Source organism: Littorina saxatilis, linkage group LG3, assembly GCF_037325665.1.
Source record: "Littorina saxatilis isolate snail1 linkage group LG3, US_GU_Lsax_2.0, whole genome shotgun sequence".
In the NCBI taxonomy this organism is placed as follows: Eukaryota; Metazoa; Mollusca; class Gastropoda; order Littorinimorpha; family Littorinidae; genus Littorina; species Littorina saxatilis.
This window is the reverse complement of record NC_090247.1, coordinates 33,735,866-33,755,871: the sequence shown is the minus strand read 5'-3', so window position 1 is coordinate 33,755,871 and position 20,006 is coordinate 33,735,866. Positions and strand designations below refer to the sequence as shown.

At 45.5% G+C, this 20,006-nt stretch overlaps 1 protein-coding gene across 1 annotated transcript in view; it reads right to left on the bottom strand.

Annotated features, from left to right (window-relative positions):
* LOC138962194 (androglobin-like) overlaps nucleotides 1-20,006 on the bottom strand; it is a 248,118-nt gene that overhangs the window by 79,571 nt on the left and 148,541 nt on the right. Inside the window, exons 14-22 of the mRNA XM_070333927.1 lie at nucleotides 19,185-19,223; nucleotides 11,221-11,274; nucleotides 9,646-9,761; nucleotides 8,959-9,136; nucleotides 8,544-8,637; nucleotides 7,618-7,786; nucleotides 5,552-5,653; nucleotides 2,556-2,676; nucleotides 1,114-1,125 (exon numbers count right to left, since the gene is read on the bottom strand). Coding sequence (XP_070190028.1) covers nucleotides 1,114-1,125; nucleotides 2,556-2,676; nucleotides 5,552-5,653; nucleotides 7,618-7,786; nucleotides 8,544-8,637; nucleotides 8,959-9,136; nucleotides 9,646-9,761; nucleotides 11,221-11,274; nucleotides 19,185-19,223 — 885 coding nt within the window. The remainder of the gene's footprint in view (nucleotides 1-1,113; nucleotides 1,126-2,555; nucleotides 2,677-5,551; nucleotides 5,654-7,617; nucleotides 7,787-8,543; nucleotides 8,638-8,958; nucleotides 9,137-9,645; nucleotides 9,762-11,220; nucleotides 11,275-19,184; nucleotides 19,224-20,006) is intronic.

Here is a 20,006-nt window from a genome sequence, read left to right as displayed (position 1 = left end):
TGAAGTAATGAAACGCTACCAAACCCTTAATTTTCTTGTGTTCTTTTAAAGTTAGATTTCACAGATTAAATTGCCAAAAGTTATTGCAAACATGACACTGCACAAAACCAGCAATTCCACCTTGAGCCTCAGAAAAGGAATTGTCAAATTAGTAAATCACATAATAAGGAAGTGATCACTTCAAAATCTACAAAAGTAAATCTGTTCTGCTTATAAAGAAAATTAAAACAAGAAGGGCAAAGCCCATACGACTCACATGCTTGACCTTGACTTAAACCTAGCAATGACATCATACACTAAGAACTGCTTTACACATTTTTCCTACCAAAATACATGTGACCTTGACCCAAGGTCAAGGTCATCCAAGGTCATGCAACACAAAGCTGTTAATTCAAGACATAGGAAGTACAATGGTGCTTATTGGCTCTTTCTACCATGAGATATGGTCACTTTTAGTGGTTCACTACCTTATTTTGGTCACATTTCATAAGGGTCAAAGTGACCTTGACCTTGATCATATGTGACCAAATGTGTCTCATGATGAAAGCATAACATGTGCCCCACATAATTTTTTAGTTTGAAACAGTTATCTTCCATAGTTCAGGGTCAAGGTCACTTCAAAATATGTATACAATCCAACTTTGAAGAGCTCCTGTGACCTTGACCTTGAAGCAAGGTAAACCAAACTGGTATCAAAAGATGGGGCTTACTTTGCCCTATATATCATATTTAGGTGAGGTATTCAATCTCAAAAACTTCAGAGAAAATGGGAAAAATGTGAAAAATAGCTGTTTTTTAGAAAACATTTATGGCCCCTGCGACCTTGACCTTGAAGCAAGGTCAAGATGCTATGTATGTTTTTTGGGGCCTTGTCATCATACACCATCTTGCCAAATTTGGTACTGATAGACTGAATAGTGTCCAAGAAATATCCAACGTTAAAGTTTTCCGGACGGACGGACGTCCGGACGGGGGGGACGGACGGACGGACGACTCGGGTGAGTACATAGACTCACTTTTGCTTCGCATGTGAGTCAAAAATTCAAACAAAAAAAACTAATGTTCACAAAATCCTAAATGATAGTTAAAAAAAAAATGAGTAAAAGAAATTACGTCTTGAGGGTCCTGATGTTCCAAAGATGAAATAAACACAAAATCATTATAAATTCACAATATAAAAATATGATAATATAAAAATGAATATAACAAACAAATTCTGATTCATACATAGACTACATCAGAAAACTCAGCATGAGAAAACAATTGAGCAAAGAAAATTTTGAATTCTCACATTTTATCCAAAACTGCAGATTTACATTTTTGTCTGGCGTTAAGTAATAAGTAACTTATAAGGTAGGCCTAGGGTAAGTATATTTAATAAAATTAGGAGAACAAATCTTAATTTTTGTCTGAAGATTGACCTTTGATGAGTTGCAGGAAAAAACCCACCAGATCAGTCATTAGAATAATCAGAAGTACAAACAGAAGTGAACAGTCTGACATTAGCTGTGTCAGCAAACACTATAAAGAAGACTTTTTGTTGAATGGTTATATTATTGACTTTTGGACAAGAGGCTGCATATCTTTCTTCATCAATTTGACCCATGCATTGAAAGGGTGTGGGGGATATCATTCCCTTTTGGTGTCAAATGTATGGTCATTTATAGCAGTTTGTATCTCTGCAAGAAAACATAATGTTGGAATAAGATAAATGGGTAAGAATTATTAGGCCATACTAAATCAACCCAGACACAATACCAGTCAAGTACTTTTGGCCTCTGACCATAGTAAATGGCATAAGAAACCATAGCTGGGGATCGAAAACCATAGTTAATGCGTGGATCAGGATGCAGTGCAGGTTAAACGCACAAATTCAACTTCTCACGCATACACACTAAACCAATCAGATTGTTTTTTGCAAACTAAAAGTAAAACACATAAATTCCTTTCTACACAAACTGCTCTTTATTTACCACTACATGTAATACATTTACACTGCACTCTTGTTCGTTCATTTTTTTTCTCCCTTGTCACTTGTGTTCTTTGTTGTATTCATCTGTGCAAATCTTTGCTTTGTCAATCATGCTGCCAGTCACCTTAAAATCATGGCAGCATGCATCAGAGTTAATTTTGACCTGCAAGAAGGCAGTCAGTGTGTCAGCTCCCAGACTGTGATCCAGCACTTGAAGGTGTTGCAGGGTTTCACTGCCAAATGGAAATTTATTAAACATTTTCCTCACACAGGCCACGTAGAACTGGCGAACATCATGCCAGAACTTCTGTTGTGTGGCTGGTGCAAGCTCCTCCTCAGAAATGAATGAACGGCAGTCCATGCCAGCAACAACAACAACAAAAATAAAAAATAAAAATAAAAATAAATAAATTAAAAAAAATGCTGAAAATGCGTATGGTTTGAGGTATACGACGTAGGACCTAAAAAACACTGAAAAACCGTAAGAATTACGCAGAATGCGTAGGACTTGACAGGTATGCAGACAAAGCTATGAGGGAGAACACAATAAATAGATGAAATAGGAATGGAAAAGAACATATACCTTTGTCTTTGGTTTTCTCCTTCTTCTCCTCGAAATCCTCCCTCTTGGTCACAGATTTTTTACCAGACTTGCTTCGTTCTGACTTTGCCGAGCCAGTCTTCCCTGCTCTACGCTCCGACGCCTGCCGGGAAAGAGTAAAAATAAGTGACCAAACTGAGCAGAAGAAGTCATGTTATCATTTCAAAACAAGAAAAGCAAATGCTCATACGAATTACCTTCCTCTGGGGTAATATGGATCAGCATCAAAATTGAAGAAATTGACAGCTATTCTTTGTAGGGGAGACACCACAGTGAAAAAAGTTTTTTGTTGTTCCCTGGTCATTTCCGTTTTCTTTCTGATTCTGGATTTTGAACCTCTTCTGGTTACACTGATGTACTGATTTTAGATCAGATTGATTAATCATAAACGGTCAAAACGGCTAAATGAACAATGTATGTGTATGCAATTGTGTATTGAACAAACACAAAACAGCACCAAAAAAAAGCGTATGTTTGAGAGGTGACTGTGAGTCAAACACATCGTCAACGGTGGTCACATTAGCATGACTGGAATGAGTTGTCTTTTCTTTGCTAAGATCAGTTCATGCCGCAGACAACAGGAATTTCCGTTTACAGATTTCACGCCGTTAGTAACAGCAACTGGAAGACAATTTCCAATGAGCCGAAGAGAACCGATGAAGATTCCAGGAGATTCTGTATGAAAATTTTTCGCTACTGACCAATCGAATCGCGGATATTAACCTTCGTTTATGCTCGGTCTCGTTTGGTTCGATTCCCAGAAGGCAATATTCTTGATTTCCGCCAGATCTTGCCAAAGGCGATGTGAAATATCTACAGCTGAGATTTTCCTTGGATATCTTTGTGGAAACTTCAGTTTATCACCCGTTTTGCCCCGATGTCAGTGCCTGTCAAATGGTTGTGTGATGTGTCTAGTGTGTTGGCGAAGTGTTTTGTGCTTGTCACCTCTCGCTTTCAGCCCTCACCGCTGGCTAGCACCGTCCTTTTCAGGACAACGCGAAAAGAGAGCAGCTTGCGTCAGTCTCTCCTGCCAGTACATAACCTCTCCACAGCAAGCCCTTTGTAGTGCCTCCATCGTGGCGACAGGCGTGAACTGGGTACCGAAAGGCCCCAGGCTGAACTACAAGGACTCGGAGGAGGTTGGCCCCTAGACGTGTGGCATGCAGGCCCACCGGTATGTGGATACGCCCTGGTGCCCACGAACCAACCCCCAACTATGGGTTAAATAGCCGGGCAGGACAGGCTCGTCAACCCTGGAAGGCAGCTGTCCTAGGAGAAGATCACTCCAAAATTAAAACGAGGGCAGAGGAGGCTCACTATCCCTGCAAGGAAACTCCTCTAGGAGAAGGACCACTCCAAATTTAAACCCACGAAGTCCCCCGAAGACGGAAGACATCGGCCATTAGGCGGGGAGCAGACCGGATGTCTACGCTTACTACGACAAATGATTGTGTCTAGGTCGAATGTTCGTGCCCCGATGTCAGTGCTAGACATGCAAAGGAGATGATTATCGGGTAAAATAAAATCCGTTGCAGAGGCTGGCATGACAGAAGTTTAAAAAGAAAGTGCGAGTCGATAGTGTCGTCTGCTATTGCTACGAACGAATCGGAAGATCAAGTTTGTGCATTCTTCTTCGTCCAGAATGAAAATTATCTGGAAACTAAATATGCTGCTTCCCTTGCAACAGTTGGGATGGAGCAAGAAATCACCATCAGTGGTGTACGTTTGAAGCACGTTGCCATGAGTGTTTTGAACCACGACTTATTTTAGAGTTGCGGAGCGGAATGCGTACGGCAATAAGGACAACACGGAGTACGCCATTTATGGCAACAAGAAGGCAGACCCTATATCTTTTCTCGGGAAAAAAACTGCTTAGAAAAAGAACAATCAATACAAAAATGACTTTGTTTAGCCATGGTGCAGTACACCATGCATCTCCTGGGAAATCTGGTGCAGTTGAATACTAGCCCAAGCAGAGCAGGTAAGATTCCAAGCAGCTGATAAGCTGGTAGTAGGTATGTATGTTTTTCTTCTTTTGACACAAATGTAGAAGTTTATACATTTGTTTGGTTATGTGTGCGGCTCTGGCTCTGTGTGTGTGTGTGTGACCGTTATATGCTGAAGAACAGAATCTAAGAAAAAACACCCTGATGCAAAGAAACTGAATATGATGCAAAGTCTGTTATGTGCTGCTATACTGTGAAGCTTGGTTGTCACAAGGTTTGTCAGGGGTCTGACTAAATGCTACGCGACCGCACGCGGCGTTGCACTACCTTGCGCTACCAAACTAAAGCATGTACATGTACTATTTTTTATATATATATAGTATCTTCACAACATTATCTGACTTTATATCAAGTTTTAATTTTGAATTTATGTTGTCTCTACAGATGCAGAGGTGGAAGCTGGAGAGGAGCTTCCCGTACCCATGGCATATTGCAAGGCAATTCACAGAAGTCAACCCAAATATTGTAGTATAAAAAGTAAAGGACACTGTTATATGACTCCCTGATTATTCAAAGCAAGTCCAAAAGAGGTCCAAGATAAGAGGCTTCACTTGTAACAAGTTGGGAATTATGGATGGGCATACTTTATGCAGCGTGCACATAACGGATGAGAATTGATCATTGTGACCTTGGAACAGGTTCCTTGGTGTTTGCAGACCACTGGCTGTTGGTTTTTTTAAATTTTGTTGAATTTAGTTTACGTTTTTCTTGTGGAACTAAGCAAGACTTGTTGTTTTGTCAGTCTTGTTTTGTTACATATTTCGCAAACGTTTGTGTAAAAAAAAAACATTTTCTTCACGTTATGTGCATTTTCTCAAAACTACTTTTTTGTCACTTCAAAAGGCAAAGGCTTTTTTCTAATAAAGTTACGTTGTTGAAACTTTGCATACATCTTGAGTGTGTTATTTTGCAGAAACTGATAAGAGTGATTTGTTCAACATCGTCTATCTGCAAGATAAGAATAACACTCACCTCTCCAGCATCAATGGACTTGTCTCGTCTGGCGGTGGATTTGCGTTGCTTTGCAAAGGCACCCTTACCCTTTAGGTCGGCTAGACCGTCCTCCTCCGCTAACTGCAAGGACACAAACAAGATTCATTCAACAGCACTCAGCTTTCACATCAAGGAGATGGAGGTGCATCTGTTCTGCTTATGAAATTAAACTGTGCACATTTTATTTGACCGGGTCTGAAGTTCAGGCTAGGCTAAGCAAGACATTTTTTTCTGAACAACTTACTTGAAGGCATAAGTAAAGCTCAAAATTCATAAATCAATGCTTGAAACGTGCCGAACTGTTATTACACAGATTATTCAAGCATTATTAGTGCCAATTCTTAAAACAGACATGCCGCACATTTAACAAGAAGGGCAAAGCCCATACGACTCACATGCTTGACCTTGACCTTTACATGACCTTGACCTTCAGCTAAACCTAGCAATGACATCATACACTAAGAACTGCTTTACACATTTTTCCTACCAAAATACATGTGACCTTGACCCAAGGTCAAGGTCATCCAAGGTCATGCAACACAAAGCTGTTAATTCAAGACATAGGAAGTACAATGGTGCTTATTGGCTCTTTCTACCATGAGATATGGTCACTTTTAGTGGTTCACTACCTTATTTTGGTCACATTTCATAAGGGTCAAAGTGACCTTGACCTTGATCATATGTGACCAAATGTGTCTCATGATGAAAGCATAACATGTGCCCCACATAATTTTTAAGTTTGAAACAGTTATCTTCCATACTTCAGGGTCAAGGTCACTTCAAAATATGTATACAATCCAACTTTGAAGAGCTCCTGTGACCTTGACCTTGAAGCAAGGTAAACCAAACTGGTATCAAAAGATGGGGCTTACTTTGCCCTATATATCATATATAGGTGAGGTATTCAATCTCAAAAACTTCAGAGAAAATGTGAAAAATGTGAAAAATAGCTGTTTTTTAGACAACATTTATGGCCCCTGCGACCTTGACCTTGAAGCAAGGTCAAGATGCTATGTATGTTTTTTGGGGCCTTGTCATCATACACCATCTTGCCAAATTTGGTACTGATAGACTGAATAGTGTCCAAGAAATATCCAACGTTAAAGTTTTCCGGACGGACGCCGGGACGGACGCTGGGACGGACGGACGGACGACTCGGGTGAGTACATAGACTCACTTTTGCTTCGCATGTGAGTCAAAAATCATTACATGAGTTTGCATACTCGAGTAAAATAACTTTGAGTGTGTGCGAGTAAACAAGCATGTGTGAGATGTGCATCATGCATGCATGCGTGTGTGTGTGTGTGTGTGTGTGTGTGTGTGTGCGTGTGTGTGTGTGTGTGTGTGTGTGTGTGTGTGTGTGTGTGTGTGTGTGTGTGTGTGTGTGTGTGTGTGTGTGTGTGCGTGTGTGTGTATGAATGTATGTATGCATGTGTGTGTGTGTATGTGTGTGCCCATCTGTGTGCATGCATGTATGTGTGTGTGTGCGCCCTTGCATGTGTGTGTTACAGAGTGAGACAGGCAGACGAACAAAGAGAGAACCAGAGATAAAAGAAAAGACAGGGTGAATAAGATGATGTTCTGTTTTAAACAAACCTCTTCTCCATGACTGATCAAATTGCCTGAATTCAGGCTTCAGGTATGCCAGCATGCAGCCAAGTGAAATGCAATACACCCTTTTTAGAGGTAAATACCCATAAATTTTTGAAATTCACAATATAACAATAACAATAACAATAACAGCACTTTATTGTCCATTAAAATATTACATAAAAATGGAAATTTTTCTTCGGCACACCCTGTCTGCCTGTAAATGATTATAACAACAATTGTATAGGACGACACACATAAAACATAAAACATAAAAGGGATACAATCAAATATATCAAATCCTCCGAAGAAAAGAGTACTGCTGCCTATTTATGGCGGGGTCATATTCTTCCCATTTGGATAACAGTCATCTTCTCCAGACAAAGTGACAGGGCGAGTGTTAAGCACAGGTATGCTCAATAATAACACCCTCATCAAAGAGGCCATGCACATACCTCCTTCCCCTGCTCATCCAGAGTCAAGACGTCAGCTGGAGGTGGACGTTCCACCTTGATAGCTTCAGGCTCTGGGGCGTTTTCATCGGTCTCCTCTATGGCCCCCACGTTGCCTGTGGTCGGGCGTGAACGTGTGCTACCTCTCTCCAGTGACGAGCGAGGACGGCACCTATAAGGGCAACAGAACATATAGGCAATTGGTATTGGGAATGCGCGTGCCTGCAGACGTATACTTTAGCTTCCACACAGAATGACACCCACAGATTACTACATAATTGCAAAGACTCTCAAGAGTCCAAATGCAAAGATTCCAAATGCATACACCCTTAAAAGGGAAAAAAAAATAATTGAAAGTTACTAATGAACACAGCAAAACCGAAAAAGACAGGTCTCATGGTTTCTTTGTTGCTTTTGTTGTTAGCTTTCTTTACCACAAAGCTACAGTCCACATGTAATTAACATCACACTATTGCACCAACATGCTTGATATTCTGTAATTGGTTTTGCTTGTAAAACCTTTAATTTGGGTTTTTCCCCTGGCTTGGTGCGTAAAGGTGTGTAAAGCTAATCTTCCGTTTGACTATCGTCAGGAACCTTATTTGCATACACCGTATGCCTCACAATTCCAAGCTACTCACCAAATTTGAGCTCAATTGACCCCAGAGTACAAGAGATACAAGTCTAATTCGTAGACAAACAGAGAAACAAACAAACAGAGAAACAAACAACCAGACAGAGTGAAACCTAAAAGCCGCTTTATTACATAAAGGCGGCTTAAAAATACCACATAAGGTTCTCAAAAACTAAACACTTCTTTTCCATAAAAGGCATTGCTGCAGTCATATATACCACATTCAGCAAGTCTCCTGTGATTTCAGCATGCAGAAACAATAGTTTAACATCTCCCCGTATGTTCATATACTCACGTATCAGTTGGGATGGGCACAGGACTGACTTTGTAGTTGACAAAGGGGGAGCTGATCTCAATGCAGGCAATGTCTTTGGGAGGCTCTGGTTCCACTGAAAAGACATTCATCATCACACAATGTCAAACTCAGAACAGTTTTTGACTGGAACAGACTTATCACAAAACCTAACCTCAACTTCGTCATCACGTGCTTTCACATGCCTTTCCACGAACTTGCAACCAAAATATATTTGATTGAATAGAGACAAAAAGAGACAACAAACATAAACGAACATATAAGCATTAGCAACAAGGGAGATGCATGCCTGTTGTAAGGCGGGGTCTTTTTACCACTCAAAGAGACTGTGAGATACACAGATGCTCACACACAATCAATCAATCTCAATCTCTCTTTCATTCTCTCCATGGCCTACCTTTTGGTTCATCAGTGGGAGGTTCCTTCTTCTTCCTAGGGCGGATTAGTTTCCAGGCAGGGATGATCTCAGGTGGGGGTGGGGGCTCCAAGGGGCAGGACCGGGTCTGTGTGATGCACACGGGGTGGGGGTAGATGTGAGACAATCCGTTCTGTCGCAGTCGCTCACTTGCATCAGCCTGCAAGCACACAATTATTACACAGATTACATATTCAAGCATTGTTAGTGCCAATTCTTAAAACAGACATGCCGCACATTTAAAAATCATTACATGAGTTTGCATACTCCGAGTAACATAACTTTGAGTGTGTGCGAGTATACAAGCATGTGTGAGATGTGCATCATGCATGCATGCATGCATGCATGCATGCATGCATGCGTGTGTGTGTGTGTGTGTGTGTGTGTGTGGGTGTGAATGTGTGTGTGTGTGTATGAATGTATGTATGCATGTGTGCATGTGTGCATGTGTGTGTGTGTGTGTGTGTGTGTGTGTGTGTGTGTGTGTGTGTGTGTGTATGTGTGCATGTGTGTGTGTGTATGTGTGCCCATCTGTGTGCATGCATGTATGTGTGTGTGGGCGCCCTTGCATGTGTGTGTTACAGAGTGAGACAGGCAGACGAACAAAGAGAGAACCAGAGATAAAAGAACAGACAGGGTGAATAAGATGATGTTCTGTTTTAAACAAACCTCTTCTCCTAGCTTGGACACTTTGACAGGGTACTTTGCAGTGCTGCCAAACATGGCGAAGATCACCACCTCTGGTTTCTCTGGTACCACTGTTTCCTCTGCAATGCACTTTTCCTCTGAAAATGACACAGCAAAGTAAAAGAGTCACATATATGAATACTCACAACAACAAGAAGAGCAAACGCTCGATCGAGTCACTTTCGCAGTTCTGAATATTATATGAGGCATCAGATGGACAGGAAGAAATTGCTATTCACAACACAATGAGTCACGTTCACATAAAATTTGAGCCCGGTCACTTTTATAGTTTCCGAGAAAAGCCCAACGTTAAGTTGTGTGTTGCCGAACAGAAAAGGCTAGTTATCTCCCTTGTTTTTCTGATAACGTTCGTAAAAGGCTACAGATGTAAATACTTTGATGTAAAGAATAATCCTACAAAGTTTCAATCACATCCGATGAACTTTGTCAAAGATATAAAATGTCTAATTTTTCCTTTGACGCTGACCTGTGACCTTGAAAAAGGTCAAAGGTCAACGAAACCATCGTTAAAGTGTAGAGGTCATTGGAGGTCACGACTAAACAAAATATGAGCCCGATCGCTTTGATAGTTTCCGAGAAAAGTTTGTCAAAGATATAAAATGTCTAATTTTTCCTTTGACGCTGACCTGTGACCTTGAAAAAGGTCAAAGGTCAACGAAACCATCGTTAAAGTGTAGAGGTCATTGGAGGTCACGACTAAACAAAATATGAGCCCGATCGCTTTGATAGTTTCCGAGAAAAGTCCAACGTTAAGGTGGTGTCTACGGACGGCCGGCCGGCCGGACAGACTAACACTGACCGATTACATAGAGTCACTTTTTCTCAAGTGACTCAAAAACAAACACACCGACAAAAAAAAAATATCTAGACAAAACTGCAGACTACACTGCACATCTACAGCAAACTTACATCGTATATATTCACAGCAATGTAACTTGTTTGTTTGTTTGTTTATTTGTTGCTTAACGTCCAGCCGACTACGCAGAGCCATATCAGGACGAGGAAGGGGGGGATGAAGGGGGCCACTTGTCAAGCGATTCCTGTTTACAAATGCACTAACCCATTACTTGTGTCCCAGCAGGCTTTAGTAAAACTAAATTAATACCTACTGGAAGATTACCAGTTTCCAGTATGTTAAAATAGGCTTAACCTATCTACTGCTGGACTTACATCAGAACACTAACAGATTAAACTATACATGAATCGCGAGACAAGCGGCAAGAGAAGAGATTTTTGGAAAAAATACAGGTGAATGAGCAAGAAGGCAGAAAAAAGAAAAGAATTCATGAAGAAAAAGAGAGCATGACAGGAAAGAGGAACCAAAAATCTACCTAACAGCAAACTAGAAAGCTCCTGCGGTTCCAAAAACAGGAGGGGCCTTTAATTTCATAACCGCAGTGCCCCACTGCGGGAAGCAATGTAACTATGCCCAGTACAAACTACAGTAGTACTAAGTTAACTGATACCACCTACGGCTAAGGAGCCTTGTTGCTTATGTATTGTAACTCCAAAAGCTGAATCACAAGTTCTACTCACTGTTCTTGTCTTTGTCCTTGTCCTTTTTGTCTTTCTTGTCCTCCTTTCCCTTCTCTATTGGAAGAAGAAAGCAACCCAAAGTAAGAGAGAGAAAACAGCTTCAGCTTGGTCTCCTTTGTTTTCAACAGAAATCAAAATGAGAAGAGCGTTAAGCGAAGTCAAGAACAGCATGCTTTCCTGTATTACGCTACTGGTCCAGAGAAAATACTTCCTGCGAGGGGAAAACATTCAACACGTAAGTCAAAATTTTGTAAAGCAGACGGCAAAACAAAAAGTTTCAGCACTATGGCAATAATTACGCAGGTGGTTGAGTAATTCAGCATGCAAACATGATTGTATTCAGTGTATTGAATTTTGCTACAGTGGAACCCCCCTTTTACAACCTTTACAAATCTAAGAAAATAAGGTCTTAAAAGGGAGGGAGTCTTAAAATGGAAAATTTCTAAGTAAATTTTCATTTCATTAATATACTTACCCGAATCACATAAAGCATTTGACTACGTCTGAGATGCTAGGTACTGAAAAAACGCTACCCATCAAAAAACAAACAAAGGGAAGCGACCCCTACCAAAAAGCTTGAATAGCTATGGTAACAGCCAGGTTCCCTGGGAGTTACCTCCCATATAGCTACTTCCTCTCTGTCACCACGTGACCGCTCATACGGCTTCAGAAAGACTAAAAACCACAAGCGGGGAAGGAGGGAGGGAATTCACTATGTGATTCGGGTAAGTATATTAATGAAATGAAAATTTACTTAGAAATTTTCCATTAAATTACATATTCTTACTCCGAATCACATAAAGCAGATAACATCAACATGGCGGTGGGCAAGAAATAAACTCAAACTCACCATCACGTTCTGGTCAGAACCTGACCAGCTGCTACAAGTGCAGGCAGAGCACGAGAGCCGTCCTGGCGGAGGGCAGAAATGTCCCGAAGATAATAATTCAGGAATATATCTTCAGAGCGCCAGTACGCAGTAGACAAAACATCATCGAGGCGCATGGAGCGTAGGACTGCGAGCGATGATGCCCATGCCCTCGTTTCATGGGCTCTGGGGGAGTCCAGGGGAAAGGCAGGCAGCGCCCCCCCCCCTGTTTGTGCTACTCCAAACATAAGCTTGCCTTATCAGAGAAGTCACCCACCGGGCCAACGTAACCTTTGAGACATCTCTCTCCCGAGTTGTAAGAAGGGAGAGAAACAATAACTTCTGAGACTTGGAACGCAAGGGCTGAGTGCGCTCCAAGTACAAACGGAGGGCCCGAACAGGGCAGTTGGCCAAATCAGGGTCGTCCGGAGCCAACGCGTTGGTCAGTGCCTTGACTCTAACCAACGGAGAGGCCTGCCCCGGAGTCTGATTTTTGGCCAAAAAATCGGGACGGAAATGCAAAGAGACAGAGCCGTCCGACTCGAAAGAAATATCCTCTGGCAGACCCGACAGGGCGTGGACCTCGCTACCCCGCCGGGCCGTCGCCAACAGAAGAAGAAACAGCGTCTTCCGAGTAAGATTATGCAGACTAGCCTCCCGCAGCGGTTCGAACTCCGAAGACCGCAAGAATGCTAAGACCAGAAAAAGGTCCCACTTGGGGGACGGGCACCTGGACCTGGCCTGCTTGAGAGCAGCACCCTTGATTACTGCTGCAATCACACCCCCGACGTTAATAGATCTACCGATCTGCTTAAGCGTCGCAGAGATAGCTGAGCGCCGGACCCTCAAGGAGGAAACAGACGCACCCTGCGAAAAAAGAAAAGAGAGGTGGTTGGCCACCTGCATAGAGCGAGGCGCCACCGAACTCACCCCCTTCTCCAAGCACCAGGAGGCCCAGGACCTCCAGTGTGAGGCGTAAACAGACGCCGTGGACGCCCTGTGCGAGCGGTCCACCAGATCCAGCGTCAAGGATGACGCTCCCGAGCGCCTCAGTGAGTCCCGAACAACCTCCACACGTGAAGCTTCAGAAGACTGGGCTCCTCGTGTGGAATGCCTGTTCGGGGCTGCACGAGTTCCCCTCGCATAAGGGCGAGAGGAATGGGAGGCCCGTGGGCGAGCCGGAGCAGGTCCGGGAACCAGACCTGCGACGGCCACAGAGGGGCGACCAGCAGAAGAAGAGTCGGCCCCTCCAGCTCCGCCTTTCGAATTACTCGGCTGAGTAATGGGAAAGGCGGAAAGGCGTACGCCTCCAGGCCCGTCCAGGGAATGTCCAGAGCGTTTACTCGCCAAGCCTGAGGATCCGGGAATGGCGAGACAAACACCGGAAGCCTCTTCGAGAACCTTGTGGCAAAGAGGTCCACGAGAGGCTTTTGGACCTGAGCCCAAAGGCGCAGCAGTGCCCCGTGAGTGATGGTCCACTCTGACTGAAGCACTCTGCCGGAGCGACTGAGCTCGTCCGCCAGAGTGTTCAGCCTCCCTGGAAGGTACCTGGCTGAGATCGTGATGTGGTGAAGAGCACACCACTTCAGGATCTCGCAGGTCCTGTCCGAGAGAGACGGGGACCGCGAGCCTCCCTGCTTGTTGATATAGGCGGCCACAGTCGTGTTGTCTGTAAACAGACGAACATGCTTGGCCTGCAGGGAGGGCAGAAACTCGACTAGAGCTAGAGCTACTGCTTCCAGCTCTAGCAAGTTGATATGCCACTGGCTCTGTTCCTCCGACCACAGACCTGACACCGTGTGTAGGTCCGTGTGTGCCCCCCATCCCCGCAGAGAAGCATCTGTAAACAGATCCAAGTCTGGGGGAGGTAGGGCGATCGGAACTCCCTTGCTGATCCATTCCGTGTCCAGCCACGGAAGGGTCGCGGACTGGAACCATCCCTGGAGGGGGACGAGGGCGTTCCAGTCCACCTGAGGAGAGTCCACAAACGGCTTCAGCGCTGCCTGAAAAGGCCGTTTGTGGACCCTGCCCAGAGGAACCAACAGAGCCATGGACTCCATCTGCCCCAAGATGGAGGCGAGAGACCGGAGGGGCGCCTGCAGGAGAGGCAAAGTGGAGCGGATCTGAGCCTGGAGTTTGTCCACCCGACGCTGGGAGGGCTGGACAGTCCAGGCAACCGTGTCGAACGACATCCCGAGGTAGGTGAACGTTTGAGACGGGATCAGCTCCGACTTTGATCGGTTGATCGAGAAACCCAACAAGTGAGCCTCTCGAAGAACCGATTGGGTATGCTGCGAGCAGCCTATCTGGGATTGATTCAGAACGAGCCAATCGTCCAGATAGACCCGCAGACGAACCCCCTGCGACCTCGCCAGAGCGCAAAACTGTCTCACCACCATGGTAAAGATCCATGGTGCGAGAGACAGCCCGAAAGGGAGCGCGCGGAACTGGAAGACCTGATCTCCCCACCGGAAACGAAGCCATTTCCGGTCGGCCGGATGCATGAGAATGTGGAAATATGCATCCGTCAGGTCTATGGAGGTCGCCCAATCTCCTGGGCGCAGAGAGTCCCTGACCGTGGCCGGCGTCTCCATCTTGAACTTGATCTCTCTCAAAAAAGTGTTGAGGAGAGATAAGTCCAAGACGGGGCGCCACGCCCCTGAAGCTTTGGGGACGGCGAAAAGCCGGCCGTAAAACCCCAGTGAGCTTTGGTCCAGGACCCTCTCGACCGCGCCCTTCTGCACCAGGGAGACAATCTCCGCCTGAAGGACGGATCTTGCTTCCTGCGAGGAGGGGGGTCTGAAGAGCGGCGGATGTCGGGAAAGAGGTGCCTTCTCCTCCCGCCATAAGAGACGGAAGCCCGATCTCACAACTCCCACTATCCATTGGCTGTCTACTGATACCATCCAATGGGAAAGTGCCCGGGAGGGGCCTCCCGCCATCACCAGAGTGGAGGGCGGGAGGGTGGTGAGATCGGGAGCGCTTCATTGGGGGTGAGGCTTGCTACTCGAGCCGCCTCGTCCCCTTCCCGACGCCATCCGTTTCTTGCCGCCTCTAGAGCTCTGCTGTGCAGGTCTCTTCTGAGCAGGTTTGGGATGAGAGGCCGGCTGAGACTTCCCTTGCTGGGAAGGCTTAGCTTGCTTCATGCCCTGTAGAGTCATGTCCAGGAATTGAGAATCCTTGTTGGACTGAATCTCCTGTTGCCGAGCGACAAGCGCCATTTGGCTGAACAAGGAGCCCTCCACAACCGGAGACACTCTGAGAGTGTCTCTGGTAACCTGCTCTGCAAACTGAGAGTTGGCAAGAAACAACTCCCTCCTCGCCAAGACTGCGTGTGCGTACTGTAAAGAGGACAGACGAGTCTGTTCCTCGTTTACCTTAGCCAACGCTGTGAGGAGGGAGGAGACGTCGTCCGCGTTCTGCTCTTCGCTGAGCGTAAACGGGACTAAGTCGTCCGTCAAAGACCTAGAGAGAGCCCGAATCAGCGTGTCGGAAATTGAAGCCAATTCCAACAGCTGACGTCCGACTTCCTCCAGGGAGAGGAGAGTGCTATCTTTCACCGGAATGACTGAGTCGCCCTTGACTGGCTTGGCCAGAAGTGCTGTCAAGTCCGGCGTCACCGGCAAGACGGAACGCGGAAGTGCGTAAGACGCAACGAGGTTCCGGCTATGCCGAGGAAGCGCGAGCTTCCGCTGAGGCAATGGCACGAAAGTAGAAGTCTGTGCCATCGTCGCCAGCCAAGGCTGAGATTGTTCCGGAACTGTGCCGAAAGGCACCAGAAACGGAACAGGGTCCGAAGGCACACCACCTGTCCGCCTAGGCGCCGACGCCCAGACTTGCGACAGATGGTAGGCTATGGCGGGCGACTCCGCGAAGCGGAAGGAAGGATTAGCCTCCTTAGCAGGTAGGAAATCCGACATCGCCGAGGGTACCCCCGAAGTGGGAGCCACCGCCGCAGCCGTGCCCTCCGGGAAATAACGTGAAGTCACCTCAGCTGCTGTGTCCAGAATGACACGCAGCCTTGACGACATTCCCGAAGGAGGCTCTTCACTGGCCACTGATTGCACATCAGAGTGGTCACAGGAAGTGCCATGACCGTAGTCATCCAGAACGCTGGCGGCAGGATACGCGGGATGACCGGAAACCGGAAACCCGTAATCCTGGAAGTGATCCCGACTTGAACCCTGACTAAAGTGCATAGGGTAAGACGGAAACCCATCCGAAGCCACCGGATGTACGTGGGAGGAAGTCGCGACCCCGTCCGGGGGAAGTGACAGCCTGCCTGGTTGAAGCGCCGGAAGCGCAAAAACCTCACGCCGTTGATCCCTCTCCTGCAGCCAAGCGGACGTGCTAGGATGAGAGACAGCGTGTCCGGCCGAAGCCGGAAGTGCAGACGTCGAAACCGCCGGGGGCGGAAACGACGAATGCGAGAACTGCGGCTGAGAGCCGTAAAGCCCGGAGGCCAGTTCTCGGTCAAACCCGTCACTGCGGCACTGGGTGCGGGCTAGTGAGGGCAGACACCGAAGCTGAGCGACAGATTCACCATACGGAGTACTGTTGCCAGTAGAGAGCAGGGAGTGACCCCGAGCCAATGAACCGTTTCCCGTGAGGGAATGTCCGAACGCCTCACGAGGGCTGCCAGACCGGTCCGACTTACTTGAGACGCCTGTGGTAGAGGCGGAAGCAGCCTGAGCATGCAGACCGGAAGCCGAGGTAACCACCACGGAAGCGAGGGAACGCACCCCCCCCATCTCCGCAGGAAGGAAAGCGCTAGCGGAAGGAGACGCTCGTTGCATTTCAGTCTGAACCATGGAACGTATCTCTGGGAGTAACGAACTCAAAAAGGAGGCAACGATAGCCCCTTGCTCCGGAGCCGCAGAGGGCGGCGGCGGAGTAACGGCAGAAGTACTAGGACGAGAAACAGTACTAGGACCAGGCGGTGAAATGGGCACCGTCAAAATGGTATTGCGTGCTTCATCCGACACGACCACCAAAGGCTTGGTGCTAGAAGATTTAGGTTTCACTTTGCCCTTCAAATCGGATTTACCCTTACGTTTGTCTGGATCAGCCATGCTGACGAACAACGAAAACGTAAACAAGCAAAAAATTTCACAAGGAAAGTTACTGAAAATGAACGTAAACACGAACCGCAAGCAGTAACTAACACGCAGAAACAAACCAAACTTGCAACAAAACAGTGAACAAGCACAGGTTAAACGCCACAGACAGCAAGTCAGCCAAGCTGACAGAAGCAAAATGGCAACACGCACGTGTTACTGACACACAGAGTCCAAGGGACAAAATATCAGCAACAGCAGGCGAAAACGAACAAAAACCACAGAAAAAACAGAACGGGCTCACCAAACGAAGCCCTGACAGGAGAACGATGGGTTACGTGGCCGGCAAGTGAACAACTCCACCAAAGGCAGCCACAGAAAGCGCACAAAATTTCCAACACAACCTCTCTGCAAGACGCTGAAGTCAGTATGAGCGGTCACGTGGTGACAGAGAGGAAGTAGCTATATGGGAGGTAACTCCCAGGGAACCTGGCTGTTACCATAGCTATTCAAGCTTTTTGGTAGGGGTCGCTTCCCTTTGTTTGTTTTTTGATGGGTAGCGTTTTTTCAGTACCTAGCATCTCAGACGTAGTCAAATGCTTTATGTGATTCGGAGTAAGAATATGTAATTTAATGGGGGTACATTTAGAAAGGTTATCAACAGAAAATGTGGAAACAAGAAGGGCAAAGCCCATACGACTCACATGCTCTACACATTTTTCCTACCAAAATACATGTGACCTTGACCCAAGGTCAAGGTCATCCAAGGTCATGCAACACAAAGCTGTTAATTCAAGACATAGGAAGTACAATGGTGCTTATTGGCTCTTTCTACCATAAGATATGGTCACTTTTAGTGGTTCACTACCTTATTTTGGTCACATTTCATAAGGGTCAAAGTGACCTTGACCTTGATCATATGTGACCAAATGTGTCTCATGATGAAAGCATAACATGTGCCCCACATAATTTTTAAGTTTGAAACAGTTATCTTCCATAGTTCAGGGTCAAGGTCACTTCAAAATATGTATACAATCCAACTTTGAAGAGCTCCTGTGACCTTGACCTTGAAGCAAGGTAAACCAAACTGGTATCAAAAGATGGGGCTTACTTTGCCCTATATATCATATATAGGTGAGGTATTGAATCTCAAAAACTTCAGAGAAAATGGGAAAAATATGAAAAATAGCTGTTTTTTAGGCAACATTTATGGCCCCTGCGACCTTGACCTTGAAGCAAGGTCAAGATGCTATGTATGTTTTTTGGGGCCTTGTCATCATACACCATCTTGCCAAATTTGGTACTGATAGACTGAATAGTGTCCAAGAAATATCCAACGTTAAAGTTTTCCGGACGGACGTCCGGACGGACGGACGGACGGACGGACGACTCGGGTGAGTACATAGACTCACTTTTGCTTCGCATGTGAGTCAAAAAACAAGGCCTTAAAAGGGAGGAAGTCTTCAATTGGGGGGCCTTAAAGGGGGAGTTCCACTGTATCATGGGACATTCACACTGAGCAGGAAGACAGTTCCAATCATTATAACAACAGACAGGCTGGAGAAAAGCTGGGGTCAAAAACACTGTGAAAACTTGCCAGGGTCCAGATCCCTCTAGGCTTGGTGGAGTCCAAGGGCAATGCCCTGGTGAGTTGGGGTCGGAGGAGTATGGTAGGAGAGTGAATCCCCACATCCACTAAAGAAATCGCAATTTAAAAATCTATTTGATGGCCTTTCCTGACAACTAGAACACACAGAGAATGTAATAAGATTTTTTTCTGCTCGGGAAGAGAGTCCTTTTCCTTGGTAAATACCAGTCGGAGGAGACAGCTCCAATCTGTACTCTGCATTATAAATGTGTCTAATATTTATTAATGCAGCATAGCATTGTAACAAGAATCAAAATATCCAGTCGCAGGAATCAAGCGTGCACAACAAAACTGATCTCTATGTTCAAATGACAACAAATGTGCACCAAGGGCATTCACAAAACAGAGAAACAGAATCAAACATAACAACTCTTTCAGCACAATACAAGACCTTTTCCTTTAAACGATGATCCTTTACGAATACGAGACTCTGTTTGAAAATAAAGAATACACAAGTAAAATGTGTTTGATGATGATGATGGTGCTTGTGTGTGTGTATGCGTGTGCACTTGGCGTAACTTGATCCCTGCTCACTAGTGAGTACGAGTCTGTGTGTGTATGCGTTGCTCCGTGTGGTTGGCAAAACTTGATCTCTGTCCTCAAGTGAAAAGTGTGTGTGTGTGTGTGTGTGTGTGTGTGTGTGTGTGTGTGTGTGTGTGTGTGTGTATGTGCATACGAGCATGTGTGTGTGTAACTCTGCATGCGCGTGCACAATGCATAACTTGATCTCTGCCCTCTTTCGAAAAGGGTGTGTATGTCTGTGTGCATGCTTGTGAATGTGTCTGTGTGGGCGCACATATAGCTTAAATTGACCTCTACCCTCGTGTCCTCTCATAACTTTACACAACAGTATAAAACCATGTATCAGAAAACTTACAAGACATATCATGCATGCCATTTTAAGTCCCTTAAGTCCCTTTTTAAGTGTGAATGTTGAGAGAAAGACTGTAACATGTCACAGAACACAGCATAAATGAATCAATTCCTCATCATGTATCACCAAGAAAACATGCCATCACACATTCAACCAAGAATATAAAGCCTGTACTTAATATACACAGTAAAAGCAGCACAGCTGTGCCGCCCACAGGTAATATAACTCTCTACTTCCCAAAATGTGTTAAGCCTGTTAGCTACATATGTTACGCGCTACTTTACGTATACTGTCACCTGGTTGTCACGACATATGTCGCGCTACTGGCTCAGTCTGTTT